Source organism: Heterocephalus glaber, unplaced genomic scaffold, assembly GCF_053883595.1.
Source record: "Heterocephalus glaber isolate CG9 unplaced genomic scaffold, H.glaber_assembly_v1.0 deba00000331, whole genome shotgun sequence".
In the NCBI taxonomy this organism is placed as follows: Eukaryota; Metazoa; Chordata; class Mammalia; order Rodentia; family Bathyergidae; genus Heterocephalus; species Heterocephalus glaber.
This window is the reverse complement of record NW_028258142.1, coordinates 65,453,846-65,469,957: the sequence shown is the minus strand read 5'-3', so window position 1 is coordinate 65,469,957 and position 16,112 is coordinate 65,453,846. Positions and strand designations below refer to the sequence as shown.

Here is a 16,112-nt window from a genome sequence, read left to right as displayed (position 1 = left end):
CTATGATGGGTATAAAATGATCAATGGTGGGGATGGCAAATGACCAAGAGGGGCATAAGGAAACTTTCTGGAGTAATGGAGATAACTGCACTGGAAGAAGTCTGATTATACTGTATAGGTCTGGGCATTTCTCAAAACACACAGAATGATAAATTTACCAACAAAAATATTACCAAAAAACATAAACATATTGAGCTTTAATAAAATGCACACGAAAGTATTTAAAGATGTCTGCAACTTATGAAAGGCATCAAAAAATAAGATGGGTTGATGGATAATACAATAAAGCAAATACAGCAAAAGGTAACCATTGGAAAACAGAGTTGGGGTGGGTATTTTCTGCCCAATTCTTTGAAGTGTGTTAACATGTTTAAATATTTTCATAATAAAGTGAGAATTTTAAAAACAGTACTATAAGGAATACGTTCTAAAGACCACAAACAGCAAATGGGTAATTACAATTTGGAGTAATTCTCCCATGTCTGCACCATACCTATATTTTGAAAGTACTATATATCTAAGTTTATGGATGGAAGATAGGCATTTTATAGCTAAAATGTGCCTCTGGAGATGATGAAAACACTGATGTCAAAATATATGTGAATAGCTTTTCAAAAATTGTCCCTTAAAACCAATATTTTAAAACTAATACATATGTGATTTCATATGTATATACTTAATAAATATTTTTAAGTCAATGCCTATTTCATCCATTTTCCTATGTAGTTAATTTCAAGCAGGCCATAAGACTTGTATTTTTAAATTTTTACTGGAGGAAATGTAGATTAATTTATATTTTGGCAATAAGGTACATGGAAGGCAGTTTATAGTATTATTAGAAAAATTTACAAACATTACTTTAAATGGATGCACAAGACGCATATACTTTCAAAATCCTCTGTCCATTTTTGAGCAGTTAGGTCATTTTATTTTTCATTATAAGCACTGCTATGTGAACAGCTTATACACATGTACTGTCAGGATCTCTACATCACTCTGAATTTCATACATACCAACAAACAGAAAGTACTCCCCACAACAGTGAGACACGTTTTCACGGCAAGCTCACCAACATTTGAGCACTATTTTTTTTTTTCATTTGAGCACTGTTTTTAAACATCACATCTATCAATTTATAGGGCAGTTTTTGCTGACATCGTCTTACGTGAGGCATTATCATACTGGACTCTGCTCTGCAGCCTCCTGTCAGCAGCATTTTGCTGGCTCAGAAGCAGAAGTGAGCCCTTGGGGCTGCGACGTACTCAGATGTTAGAGCAGCGAGGCCCTTGGCTGTGTGATGCCAGCCTCCTGGACCTCTCCTCTCCTCTCGCTCTAGGTCTGTCTCCCTTCATGACCCCCTTTCTCCATGTCTCCCAGTGCCTGTGCCATCCACGTGTGGGGATATTTATCCTTTAAGTTTTAAATTGTTTTTGGTAAGATCCATATACAGTATTCTGTTCAAGTCTGAAAACAATCATTTATACTTTTGTGGCTCTATCAATTTCTTACTCTAATGATGCTTATGAATTTCCATGATTAGATTTGCGAAATGTTTGTCTATTTTGTCAGACCAGAAACTTAAAAGCTTCATTTTTTAAGTAATATTAGAAAATTTGTTTCCTTATGTTAATACTTAGAAACTACTTTTCTAATCATTGCATTTTTATTAATATTTTGCTTTTCTCTTTAATTGCTTTCCTATTCCTGATTTCCTCAGGAAACTCATTCGTTTTTACTCTTTTAGCAAATATTGCACAACTGTGGCCTCATCCTCTAAGTACTGACGGTTATATATGCAATGTCTACAACTCTGAGACATTAGGAATTATATATACTGGAAAATTTATTGAAGTTTCCAAGAAGTACTGTGTCAACTCTTGCCTTGTATCTCTAACGTTTGCTTTATATATTTGTACAGTGTTACCTGGTCCTTAAGAGGGCAATACAATTTAATCTTTACTTTGAATTATATGAGTCCTTTATTATCACAAAAGTTATCCTTCCTGTCAAGCAATACTGCCTACCTTTAATTCTTTGTCTAATGTTACTACTGCAATTCTTTTTTTATTTTCAAAAGCATTTTTAACTGTATTGTTTGCAATTATCATAGAAAAAGTTATAAGTTGACTTGTTTGAAATACAAGTTTACTATACCTTTTAATGTCATCTCCTGTTCTTAAATGTTCTGGTCTAATTTGGTTCTGAAATTCCAGGTTGCTATTACTTTTTTATTTTTCCTTTTTAAGTATGATCTCCTACTTAGTCAATTTGATGATATTTACAACAGTTATTTAGGCACCTCTTTTGCAGTCAGTGCTCGCTGCCAGAATTTTTATTCCAAGATTTCTTTATTCTTTTATTCATAATCTAGCATTATCTCAATCAGCTGGAGTACATTTACAGTGAATTTTTATACAACAAGGTAGTAGTAATGTATTCTGAAGATGTGTTCTTTTAGCTGTCCTTCCACATGAGAGATAATTAAGCTATATTACGTAAAAAAAAGTAAAGGGTAAAACTTTCTGCTTCAAAACTACAGATGTTTTCCTATTGCTTATTGGAAATAGCTGAGATTAAATGAATAGAAGGCTTAGGTTTTATTCATGTATACATAATGTAATAAAAAGTAACACTACCTAATTAATTACAGGAATTCTTCAAGATTTTATGAGGACATGGTCACTTATAAGTCTAATAAAGTTCTTTTTCATTGATTTTTGCCAAAATATGGAGAACCTTTTTAATCTGTACAAAGGACACTTACTTCAACATAGGAAAATATTTTTGTAATATACTTAAATTGTTTAACTCCAAGTGTGCCAAAAGTTTTCTAAAATATTCTTTAGGATCTTTCTTTAAAAAACTATTTGTAAATAAACTGCCTCTACCCTGCCACAACACCCAGAGTTCAACCACCTCAATCACAAAAGCAAACATATAAAAAGACTCACTAGCATCAGGAAAAGACATGAAGGCTGTGGTTAGTAGCTTGACCATACAGGATAGAATGTTAAGAAGTGAGAGTAGTGTTGTTGTTGGTAGCTATGTATGGGGAGAAGTTCTGCAGCATTCTTAAACATAACAAAGGATCAGTTCAGCAATTTATGGGGAAAAATATCATAGAAAAAGGGCAGGGTACTATGATTCCATTCACTCAAGGTATATGTAGCAAACACCTCGTTTATTAACTTCCCATTCTTGGCTGGGCAGTGAGCCATTATTCCATTAACAGCTAAGTAGCATTCTTCTAAGTACTCAGACATTTTATGTAATATAAATGAGTCCAGAATGTTCTTATCAAACATTACATCACACAAGCAGTGGGATACAGACGATCAGAAACAAACCTGTGTAACTTTCATCATCGTCAGACAAAGGCACCTCTCTCTTCAACAGCAACTCCAACTCCTCCGTTTCTGCTACATCCACTGGCCGCTCTCCGTGTTTGTTAGCTTGAAATGGGTTTCCGCCATGACGAAGCAACAGTTTTACTATCTGCAACACAGAATTGGGAGGAGGATTCAGACCTTTCCTCAGTCGTGTCATTCTGACCACTCACTTGCTATCATTCACAATCGCCTGCTGAGTGTTATTTCATCTACTCCGCATCTATGACGCTGTGTCTAATCGTTACTTTCCCTCAGTTCCATCTTCATCAGAATCGTTCCTTCTATCTGGTGACTTCCATCTACCATAAAGAAATTTGCTCCTTAAAATTTAACCTGGTACTATTTTAGTACTTTTCATGTTTCTTTCTACTTTGCCATGAAGTCAACAATTATCTACTGAGTTACTTGCCTGAGCATGGTTTGAATTCTACTGATAGATTAATAAGCAAGCCGTAAGCCTCTTGAAATGAGTGCTATAGAAGGAATCTCAAAGCAAGTACAAGTATGTGTCTTTTGTTTAAAGCTAGTGTCACTAGCAACTCTCTCATTTTACTCTTCCCCATCTCCTGGGAACGCTGTCAGCAGGTCCAGGCAGCTTTACTGAGAACTGACTGAGCTTAACCATCAAAGGCCTTTCACTTCCAAGGGACCTTTACACATTCCTCTATCTAATTTCGCATTTAGATTTGGAAATTTCTCTCAAAGAGGAGCTCTTTTCCACCAGCGAATTATAAAATCTTCAGGCTCTGTTAAAGCAGGTCTGCCTAGTCATCATTTTGTTGTTTGTTTTCCCTTGTTCCCTCTTCCTATGATCTCTTTTTATTGGCTTTTCCCTGGAAGGCAATCTTTCCAACTCAGGTCTCTTTCACCTTCAATAACCAAATGAAACAGAGACAGGAAGAAACTTTCCTCAAGCCAGTTAAGTTTCTGAGAAGATGGTTACCCTTCACTCTCGGGGCTCTGACTTCTTTTTTGTTTTGGCCATAGTTCTGGGGACGAGACCCAGGCCTTTCCAGGGGCCTACATCCCTAGCCCTTTTTTATTTTGAGACATGGTCTTGTTAAGTCACTGAGCTGCCCAGATTGGGCTCAAACGTGATCCTCCTGCCTCGGCCTCCCAGATTGCTGGGATTAAAGCCATGTGCCAATTATGGCCAGCTCATTAAGTCTGTGAGGATCTAAATTCATGACTGTTTCCCTATGGCTCTGTCCTTCATCTACTTTGTCATGCTGTGGTATATATCACTTCTGGAAGGTTCTCCCTACTCCATTTGAACGTGACAGTAATCACGGGATTCACTCACTCATTGTCTTGCTTTCTCAGCCCTCTTCCTTGGGCTCCAACCCCAAGTATTAGAATTCTTTATCCAATCCAATGTACAGTGGGTGTGTTTTTAATACAGAAGCCTAAAATCAACAAGTCCAAACAGAGCTCACTGAACTTGTACCTCACCTTTTATCTCTTCCCATCCCCAGGACCGGCACTGAAAGCTGCCCAGTCTCGTAGGTCAGAAACCTGGGAGTCATCACCTATTTCCCTTTTCACTCTGCATACAGAGGGGCCAAATGTTTGCTTCTAATGGTGCTGGCCTTGTCTTCTCTTCTTGTTTTGATTTTCTATTTACACTGATGCTGGTGTGTTCTATTATAGAGGAACCTACATTATAATTAATACACTTTGCCCCTTTACTCTAGACTATAAGCTGCATATGGGATCAAAACTTTATATTCCCAAAACATAACTGTGGTGTTTTCTGGTACCTAAAAATTTATCATATTGTCTAAAAGTATGTTGAAATAAATAACATAAAACAGATAAATATTAACTGCATTTATCATTAAAGGAACAATTTAAGACAAGATACTGTAAATCAAGTTCAAACAAAGTATTTAAAAATAAAGGTTCACAATGAATCAAGTAATAAAATTCCTAGATTATGATGAAAGCAAAGAATAAGCTATACATTCACAGAGAATAGAGTGTATGAAGAAAACAATTACTCCTGAGCCCACAGTCCCAACTGTTAGGATTTTATCTCTTTATCTTCATCTTTATTAAAGATGACATATGATTCTGAAAGCTCAGCTAGCTCTCAAGGGCTGCTGCTGGAGAACAGGTATCCCTCACACTCACTGCCACCCTGCAGGCATCCACCAAGGTGGAGGAGGAAGGCCATGTAGGCTGGGCAGGCAGCATGAGGACAGACTTTGATTCAGTCATAGCTTCCAGGGCTAAGGAGCACTTCTAGAGGTAATCAGTGCCATCTACTCCTGAACTTTAGTTTTCCTGAGATTCGGTGCTATAATGGTTTTCGTTTCCATTTTCTTGTCTCTTCTAAATCAGAAGTGCACAAATTATTGACTATGGGCCAAATGTGGTCTGCTAGCATTTATATTTTGAAAGGACTGCTAAAAGAAGAGAATTGGGTTCTAAAGAAAATGAATTTACTACCAACACGAATATCTTAGAAAGATACAGCTTATAGGATTTTAAACGTTAGTTTTATCATATAGGAATTATAGTGGATAAAATTTGTTAGCATTCTTGAGTATTTAGGGCCAAAACCTTTATGACTACTGCACACAGTAACAATGTATGTAAAGCCACAGGTTTTATGAAGAACAAGTACCAATAATAATAATAGAAATGCACCCCAATCAACAAAACAATTTGGGCCGGCGATTTAGCTCAGTGGTTCCGCCGCCTGCCTCCCAAACACAAGGTCCCGAGTTCAATCCCTGGTACCCAAAAAAGAAAATAATTATCTTCTTTTTTCTTTAAAACATTAAGCTACTGTCTTATGAAAAAGCAATAAAAAAATTTGCAACTATAAAGATGCAAGAAAAATTACAAAAAAACAAAAGAAAATAATTACCCTGCAGGCATGTCAAGAAGATCATAAAAAGGACAAATCCCCAAAAGAGGAGAGCTGGGGAACGAGAAGAGGGAAGAGAGGCAGCAGAGGAGTCCTGTAAAACTCGAAATATCTACTTGGGCTTGTGCAATGAGTTTACCCAACTCTGTCCTGGACCAGTAATGCTCACTCCTCTAGCTTCTAAAAGCTTGGTTTTCTGTTTTTGTCCTTGTAGCTCTTTATCTTTTAAAATCTCCCATGGGACTAGGGATGCAGCTCAATGGAGAACTTGCCTAGTACACCTAAGACCCTGGGTTTGATTCCCAGCTTCAGTATTAAATTAAAATAAAATCTCCTCTTTCATTACAGGGGTCTGACAAGATTAACTTAAATAAAAGAAACTTTCAGTCATTACAAATAACACCATAGTGAACATCTTTGCAAGTTGCAAACTTTTCAATTTTTAGGCTTACTTTCTTAGACTAGAGACCCAGAACAAGAAAGCAGAATAAAGGATCTTGATACCATTGAAAGCTTTCTACCCACGTCAGGAGGCAGTAAATAAATATTACAGGACTCTGATGAGTCAGCTACAGATGCTTGATTCAAACATCCTTAAAAAGCAATCAAGATTTACAGATCATTAGCACATGCAAATACTTATTCTAACACAGATTAAAGGCAACATAATGTTGCTTTAAGTAAATTAGAAGTGGGCAAAAATGATGAGACACAAAAAAAATGATAGGCTTCTAAAGCAGAATTAGGAATATGACTTGGGTAAATGTGTATTATGAGCAAATACACTTACAAGCCGCAAGCCAAAGATTGACAGTAAGCTATGTTAATCCTCTCATACTCAAGTAATTCAGACCTGGTAACAGAACTCCTCTCTTTGTGCTTCTCTCACCTTATAATCGTTGGATGGATGGAGTTAATCATGATTATTACCAAGTGAATAAAACCCAACTCTTACAGAGGGGTTCATTAAGACATGGTACAGATGTACAGAAATGAGGATTTTTGGTAACCTCATTTCCTTCTCATGAGGCACACACAAATGAAGGAGAAAAGAGTTCTCAATAGTCCCTGAATTCTGACTCCCTCTCCTGGCTGGCAGGAAGAGAAGCGAAGGTCCTTGGGAGCAGCACTCCAGTCTTGCTCTGGAGACCAGAAGCAGTGTAAGCCCTTCCAAGTGTATGAGCTCAGAGGTCAGCTTCTGGAAAGTACTCTGCAGCCATGTGCATATTTAAAAACTCATACTCATAGAAACACGTCTCAGTCACAGGCATCATTTTTTTTTTTTGGTACCAGGGATCGAACTCGGGACCTTACCCCTTTCGAGGCAGGCACCGGAACCACTGAGCTAAATCCCCGGCCCCACAGGCATAATTTTTAATAATTACACTTAGAAATCAGGAAACCTTTAAATAATCACACTTAAAAGAAAATCATTCACCTTTGATAAAGTATCATTAATGCTTATTTTAAAAGGGTAAAAAGTACACAATATTTTAAATATTATAGCCAGAAAAATAAATGTATTTTTGGTAAGTTCAAAGGAAAGGGCAATGCACTCTGTATGTTGTTAAGTCTAGGGTATTTGGCCTATCCTCAGTTATCCATTGTCCATCCATTCATTGATCAACATTTGCATCCATGCCAAATTTATCGCACACTTCATGTAACATGCATCTAGAGAATCACTAACAGAAAAGAACATGACATGCCTGTTCCAACAGTATTCACAGTCTAGTGCAAGAAACACAACACTAGACAAGTAAACAGTGAAAAGGAATGCAGTCAGTGCTATCATACAGGTACAGCGGTGTCTCAGTTCACAAACTTAAATTCTTTCCATGATTCTGGTCGCAACCAAATGGACCCGAGGTACCACTCTATGTAGAAACTGTCAAGGGATGAGGGGAAAGAACACTCCAATGCTAAGGAAGACCAGTTCAGGAAAAATAGTATTTATAGATTTTTTTTTTTTTCAAATTTTTTTCAGAGAAAAACGGCATTTTTAATTTGTAAATTTTAGTCTCTGAAGTATTTGGATATATTTACCCCTACCATTTTCATAACATTTTAGACTTCAAGATGTGCTTACACGCAATATCTTCTTTTCCTTCACAATGTCCCCTTTAGAGAGAGATTTATTATTACATAATTTTAAGACAAGGAAATTCAGAGAAGTAACTTCTTCAAGATTATGTAATTAGCAAACTGGCCAGGCAGGAATTGGATTTGTGACTATCTTCACTCCAAATTCCACTTTAGTTTCAATTCAAACAAAAGTTGGCTTTTAAAAGATAGACAGCACGACACTCTGAAATCTGCTAGAAATACAACATCTAGTTATCTGATAGAAGGCCTTGAAATAAAATTTCTGCCAAGTTGCTTATGAATAAGCAAATTAAATGGATGATTTTATGAAAAGATAATGCTAAATCTGACTGTGATTAGCAGTTAGACAGTAGAGAAAAAGCGCTGGGACTACAGTTCAGTAGGAGGGCATTTGCCTGGCACAAGCAGGCCCTGGGTTCCCTGCCCAGCAACACCAACCCCAAAAACGGAAAAAAATATGTGTTGATTAAGCAAGGAATGAGACGCGACACGACCACACAACTTGACCCCAGCTGGGTTTCCTTCTGCACTTACATCCCTATGCCCACTGCTAGCAGAGTCATGGAGTGGAGTGTCATCATCCAGCCCCTGGGTGTTGACATCAGCTCCAGCGGCAATCAGCACCTTGGCAACATCATAATATCCAACATTGCAAGCCTCATGTAGTGGCGTCCAACCTAGAGCAGGAAGATTAATTAACAGGTGGGTCGCGTGCACAAACTCAAAACGTGTGGTTTTCACAGACAGGCTTACTCACTCAGGGCTTTGAGACCAGGTCTCACCGCACAGTGCAGGCTGGCCTGAATGCACTGCGATCCTTTCGCTTTCGCTTTCCAATGCTGGGATTAAGGTGGAGCTAAGCCTGGCCTCATGCAGGTTTATGGGATACATTAACTCTAAATCGAGTCTAAACTGCACTAATCCAAGAAACAGGCTTTCCTATATAAGCCTATATTTGCCACATCAATTCTAAATCACACATGGGCAAAATGAAAAAGGAGTGAAGAAGTTAAGAACAACACCAACTTTACAGACAGAAGAAATGCTGTCACTCCTAATTATGGAAATCCAAATTAAAATAAGATTTTTAAACTTGTCAGGTTATTAATACAGTGGACCCCTGACTTACGAACTCAATTCATTCCCTAGGGCTGGTTGTAACTCAAGTTGGTTCATGAAGGCCCAGGCTCCTCTACACAGCCTTTAAAGTCTCTCTCCTGCACAAAGGCAGATCCCAGTGTCCTTAGAGAGACTCTGCCCCAGGATTTCTCAGTCAGCCCCACGGAGAAAAGGACGCTGTCATGTTCCTTCCAGAACTCTTCAAGGGTTAAATCTGCATCTGAGACCATCTGGCAGCACAAGTGGCTGGCATTCAGGTCTTAACTCAAGATGCTGTTTTTAAGTTAAAGCTAAAATTCCTGCTGTAACCCAAGTTGTTTGTATGTCAGGCTAACTGATTATAATTTGAGGGTCCACTGTCATTAAGTTGATAATATCCAGTCTAAGGACGATATGAGGACAGGGCTCTTTCATACACTCTCCTTTTTGTCAGAGAGGGTCTTGCTATGTTGCCCAAGCTGGCCTTAAACTTATGGCTCAAGGAGTTCTCTTGCCTCAACCTCTTGAGTAGCTAGGACTACAGGCCCTGGCCACTGCTCTTAGCTCTTTCATATATTCTTCAGTATGTATGTTTCTTAGCATCAACTTCCATATAACATGAAAAAAGTGAAAAACATGGGCTGGGGATTTAGCTCAGTGGCACCACATCTGCCTCGCAAACTCAAGGTTCCGAGTTCGATGCCTGGTACCAAAAAATAAACAAACAAACAAAAAAGTGAAAAACTAGAAACTAATTTAAAAGAATTTTTTGTGTTTAAATTTAAATGGTATTGTACTTACTTCACATTGCCTTTCTAGGTTGGTCTTTCATATATTCTTGATGGAAGTATAAACAAGTAGAGGACTTTTTTAGTGGGCAATGTGCCTTTATTTCAAAAATTTTAAATATGTATCTCATTTGATATAGCAATTTCAATTCTACTGAAATATTTCTAAACTGCACACAAAGATATGGGTGTTCACTACAAAACTGCTTATGGAAAGCTACACTGTATTATTATTTTTTGAACCAGGGATGGAACTCAGGACCTTGCACTTGTGAGGCAGGCGGCAGAACCACTGAAATAAACGTTCTTTTGGCGGGGGTCGGGGGGTGGTACTGGGGATCAAACTCAGGACCTTGGCACTTGCAAGGCAGGTGCTGGAACCACTGAGCTAAATCTCCGGCCCCAAAATAAACATTCTTGAAGTATGAAATGAGTTATACCTGAATACAATGCACACTCAAATTTGCTCAGAATAGAATGTAAATTGGAAAAAGAATTATATAATAATATGTCAACTAAAGATAAATTTAATATGCAAAAATCTCAGTAATTGTTGACATGGAAAAGTAGTGGAGATCAGGGTTTCTGTACATGCTCTCAAACTTTTTTTTTTCTGGTACCGGGGATTGAACTCATGACCTTATGCTTGTGAGACAGGCACAGTGCCACTGAGCTAAATCCCCAGTAAAACTTTTGTAATAAAATATTCTTTCAGTAATTTCATTTCTCCAAAGGAACAATAGAATGCATATTAAATTATAACCAGGATCTATTTTGGTATTAGTTCCTGAGCATTAGTCTTAAATTACTAGTCTTACCTGCAAAATCTTTCACATTCACATTTGCCCCTAAGCTTATTAATTCTTTAACTTGTTTCACATCACCACGAATAGCTGCCATGTGTAGAGGAGTTTCACCACGTTCATTTCTTTTATTAACTTTATCTTTTTGTCGAGACGAAGAACTGGGAGTTTTCTTTTGGGCTGGTGTTGTCTGTGATGGGTGATTCGGTGTGGAATCTGTTAAGAAAGAAGAAAGCTAATGCAAGTTCTAGGCGAAATACTTTGTCTACTTAAAAGTTCTTAATGATAATACACTCATTTTGTGGAATACAGGAAATACCTTCTGAGCCTAACAACTCAGAACTTGACTGTGATGATGTGTTAATAACTTGATGTAAATATATTTTCCTATAGAACTATCAAATATCAGAAACCAATTAGATACCTCTTTTTTTTTTTTTTTGGTACCAGGGATCGAACTTGGTTCCTTGTGCTTGCACAGCAGGCGGCGAAACCACTGAGCTAAATACCCGGCAAGAAACCAATTTAGAAAACTGTTTTATCCTTTTAATTGGTAAAATTGGTTTAAAATGATAATAAAGTATGAAGTTTACACCATAAAAGTGTTTGCCTAATAATTTGATGCACTGCAGAAACATGCATTTTTCTTGGGCATATTATAGGGTTATTCTAAGACCTAGATTAAATTCAAGGCCAGAGTTCATACCTTGACTCAAACAAAATACTGGAGTTCTATTAAGTGCAAATTAAGGTCACAGATAAAATGAAGCCAAAGATCTGTCAGAAACAGTGGCAGGCAGAAAAAGGCCTAGGAAATTTATGCCTCAATTCCTACCTTCTGATTTTTGTTCTGGTTTTATAATAAAAGCAAGAACTTTAAACTATATATGATGCCCAAAGTTTCCTCCTTCATCCTTTTAGAACTAACGAAAATAAGCAAAATATGCCTGGGCTGTTTTCTTATCAATTAAGGATTTAAGACTATGTTAATTAATTTTGAAGATTTATAATCATTTGAAAGAAATAATTATTCTGAGAGAAAAACACTATAGAAAATAATTTTCTATCCCAACAGTCACACAAACTGACATGAGTAGAGCCCTAAAAGCAGTATTACACTTACCCCCATAGGAAAAAAGTTAAAGGCTTACTTTGGAGTTTAGAGCATAAGTACTACCTCAGTAATAGTTCCCTACTCTTTTCTGGAATGCACACCCTGTAAGAGTAAGAACCATGTCTTATCAGTGTTTATCAACTGCTCAGAAGACATCTTGATTCATAGCGAACTCAAAACATGTTAGATAAAAAAATTTATTACAATCTTTATTGTCAAATTATTATGAAAATTAGTTTGTTGGCTTTCTTAAAAAAAAAAAAAACTACTGCCTTGCAAGTGCAAGGTCCAGAGTTTGATCCCTGGTACAAAAACAAAAAATGAAAAACAAAACAAAACTAAAGGACCTAACAGATAAAAGAACTCTTAATTTCAACTGCATCTGTGTGACAGCAGATGTCACCACCTGTATGACACCAGGTTGATATTTCAAAAGGGTTACACACTAGTTCTACACACATTCATAAAAAAAAGCTGACAAGGAACTATCCTTGGATGAAAAGAAGCAACTGCAGAATATTATAATTGTATTTTCTCTGAAAAAACTACAACAAAAGAGATACATGTGTACATTTATGCCTAGGAAATCCTGGAAGTAAAGTTCAGATACTCTTAACAGTGTACGCCTCCCAAGGGGGGGCTACTGGAGACCAGGGAGGACTCTGACTTTTTCTTATTGTATCAATTCTTGAATTTATTCTAAGGACAAATGTTCAAGTACAAAAAATTCAGTTTTTTAAAAAGTCTTTCTAGTTAACAGTTAAACTTGATCTCAAAGTCAACATTTTACACAAACATCAGTAGTTTCAGCACTGTAAAATACCTTGAATTTGGACAGTCTGTCCCAAGTGAGCAGAAAAGGTGAGAATGACCAAAACAATATGTTCTATTTTAAAAAGCTCTACAATGTTTTTAGTAATGTTTTTAAGTAAGACAGATACACTCATGTTTTGATTAAAATTATAATATTTACACAACATGTTGTCTCAGTTTTTTAAAGTCAATACAGGAAAAGTTCACTGGAAAATTGTTCCTTTTTCAATGCATCTCAATAGTCTCTTTTTTTTTGGTACCGGGGCCTGAACTCGGGACCTTGGGGTTGCAAGGCAGGTGGTGGAACAACTGAGCTAAATCCCTGGCTCGGATCTCAATAGTCTTTTAAGATGCCTTGAATGCAGACCCCCAAAGAAAATATTTTTCTCCAGACAAAAATGATTTATATATTCTGTCAGTCAGAAAGAAGCCATATGCTAAAATTACCTGCTGGTCAGCAGGATCCCAGTGAACTGGAAGGCTGAAAAACAACAGCCTTACAGAAAGAAGCTGGGAGAAATCTTCAGTAAGGTTAAGAGTTCTGCCATGATTTCTCAAATTGATCACCCCTTTTTCTAAATTACTCATTTTATTTTACAGGTATTTACTTAATGCCCAGTAAATGCAAAGATCCCTGCTCTTACATAGCTTCTAATAGAGTAGTGGAGACAATAAACAAAATGTCACACAAATAACACTAAGATGACAAAACTGATGTTACAGGTAATTCCGTTAAACTCAAGAAAAGATAAAGACTACACAGTTCAAAACAACTGGTAAAACAAGTTTGTCTGGGCCTGGGGAATCCTCAGCATGCACATCAACTCAGCCATGGCAAGCCTGTCACCTGGGCTGTTGTCTCTTGCTGTCATCTGCATGAGAAGCGCCATCTGCTTTCGCTCTGAGAGTGGATAACCAAAAAGAATGCTCACTGGTGTAGATTTCTTATTTCCAGCTTCCTTTTTTGTTTTCTTCTTTTCTGGACCTTCTTTCTCTGAAATTATTAATAAATATGTAAGAATTTGAAACCAATGTAAGTATATGGAAAGCAAAACCCAAGACAACTTTTTTTGGACAGATACTATTTACATGTATATGAAAAATGTCTACAATATATAACTGGTAGTAGGTAGAGAAAAGGGCAGTAGACTTATATAGACAATTTCCTTCCTAATGCTTTGGAAAAATATATTCTGAATTCTATTGTTTTCAGGTACTTGGAAATTTATTCCTAGTAAAGTCTGCATTTCAGTGATTTGTTCTATTAAAATTTAACTTCTTTAAAAACATTCTAAATGTCCCCAGTATAGTTAGTTGTCCCTTGGGATCTACAAGACATTGGGTCCAGGACCCCTATGAGGATCCCAAAGCCTAACTGATGGCTCAAGACCCTTACATAAAATGGTGTCAAATTTGCTTACAACCTGTGCAAATCCTTCCATTCACTTTAAAACATCTCTAGATTTCTTGTAATTGTTAACACAGCATTACTATTATGTAAATATATTACACTGGATTGTTTAGGGAATAATGACAAGAAAAAGTCTGTACATGTTTATTTTAGTACAGAGACAATGTTTAAAAATATTTTTGATCTGTGATTACTTGACTCGGTCAACAGAGTGCCAACTATATTACATCTTTGAAACATTTCATCCACTGTAACCTAAACCTAACAAACCAATCCTCCTTGAAATTACTTCCCTGGCCTGGGGATGTGGCTCAGCAGTGAACAGTTTGCCTATCACATATGAAGCCTGAGTTTGATCCCTGGTACCACCAAAATATTAAATAAATAAATTACTTCTCTAATTCCAGCAATGGTTTGTACATCTTTCAAGAAACTAAGTCTCTTTAAGAGACTTTAAGACAGTCTTGTCATACACAGTAGTTACTAAAAAAAGCACCAGTTCATTTTATTCTCATCATAGAACAGCTGAACATGGCCTATCAAAGTGAAAAATGAGCAAATTAAAGATTTTGTGTGGCTCTGAGTTAAGAGAGATCCTGCAAAGACCCAAAAATTTCCAGGGTCCTTTTCAAAGAGATCTGATCAGTCTCGAGATCTGCTCTCGGACTCTATTATTTGGGAAATCCTGCAACACTACCAACATTTCCCATTCAGTGCCAGGGGATCAGACTGAGCTGGATTCTGCAGGTCAGAGATGCGCATGTGGGCTCAATGCAGATGCCCTGTGCCAACTAATGTAGCAGTCTGGCTGCTACCTGTCTAGGCATGTATAGTATTTTGGGGAACTTGTATACAAATATCCGAGATTTTAAAATCCAGGTATAGGGGTACCTGCAAAGAGGAACTAAAAAAGAAAGAAAATAACAAATTTATTTATTTTTTAAACAAATTTAAAAACTAGTAAAAATGAGCAAGCAAGGGATGGCTTAGTAGTCAATACAATGGGTTTTTTTCAGAAGGCAGATGTGCTAGCAGTTAGATTAAGAGATAAGCATTTTTCAAGAAATCAATTAAAATCTGATTCGTAGGATAAGGAATTAATGATTGTAACTGTGCACCTCTTCAGTTAATTAGAATAAACTGGCATCCCAATGGCCTAGAAAAATTAGAGGCCCTAATATTTAAACTCAGCTGCTTACAGATCATTCAAAATTTAGTAACTCCTGAAATACATCCATTTTGTTAATATTTGATTTTATGTAACAAAAATCAAACTTTCAACTTATTAAAATACTGTATTTTCATTAGTATTTCTAATGCAACGTTTCCCTTTCATAGTTCTTGTATCATTAATGAAGCAATATAAATCCAACCTCAGCACAATATCTAACCTATTACTAAAAACTTAGGTGTCTGGAAAGGCTCATCTTTGTCTGAAATGTGCATTTGTTCTCTTAGTAATTTCCTGTACATCTCAGTTCTCTAGTATTTAGGGAGGAACTATAGTAACTGTCAATTTTTACGGTCCCATTTGAAAAACAATACCTCCCTCATCCCCTACGTGTTGAACCCAGAGTGAGAATGCTAGGCAAATGATCTAACACAGTGACACCCAGCCCTTTTTATTTTATTTTGTGACAGGGTCCCACTGAGTTGCCCAAGCTGGGTCTCCTAAAATTATTTAACATTGTGAAAATTTTAAAGAAAGAACAAAA

At 36.8% G+C, this 16,112-nt stretch overlaps 1 protein-coding gene across 9 annotated transcripts in view; it reads right to left on the bottom strand.

The window, feature by feature from the left end:
* Ankrd12 (ankyrin repeat domain 12) overlaps positions 1-16,112 on the bottom strand; it is a 91,471-nt gene that overhangs the window by 36,397 nt on the left and 38,962 nt on the right. For 8 of the 9 annotated variants that reach the window (XM_004853226.4, XM_004853227.4, XM_021265244.2 and 5 more), the window contains 4 exons: positions 13,834-13,980; positions 11,075-11,275; positions 8,905-9,047; positions 3,348-3,495 (listed from right to left, as the gene is read on the bottom strand). In XM_004853226.4, coding sequence (XP_004853283.1) covers positions 3,348-3,495; positions 8,905-9,047; positions 11,075-11,275; positions 13,834-13,980 — 639 coding nt within the window. Of the gene's footprint in view, positions 1-3,347; positions 3,496-8,904; positions 9,048-11,074; positions 11,276-13,833; positions 13,981-16,112 lie in introns of those variants that run through there. The other variant, XM_021265248.2, reaches the window with a different exon arrangement.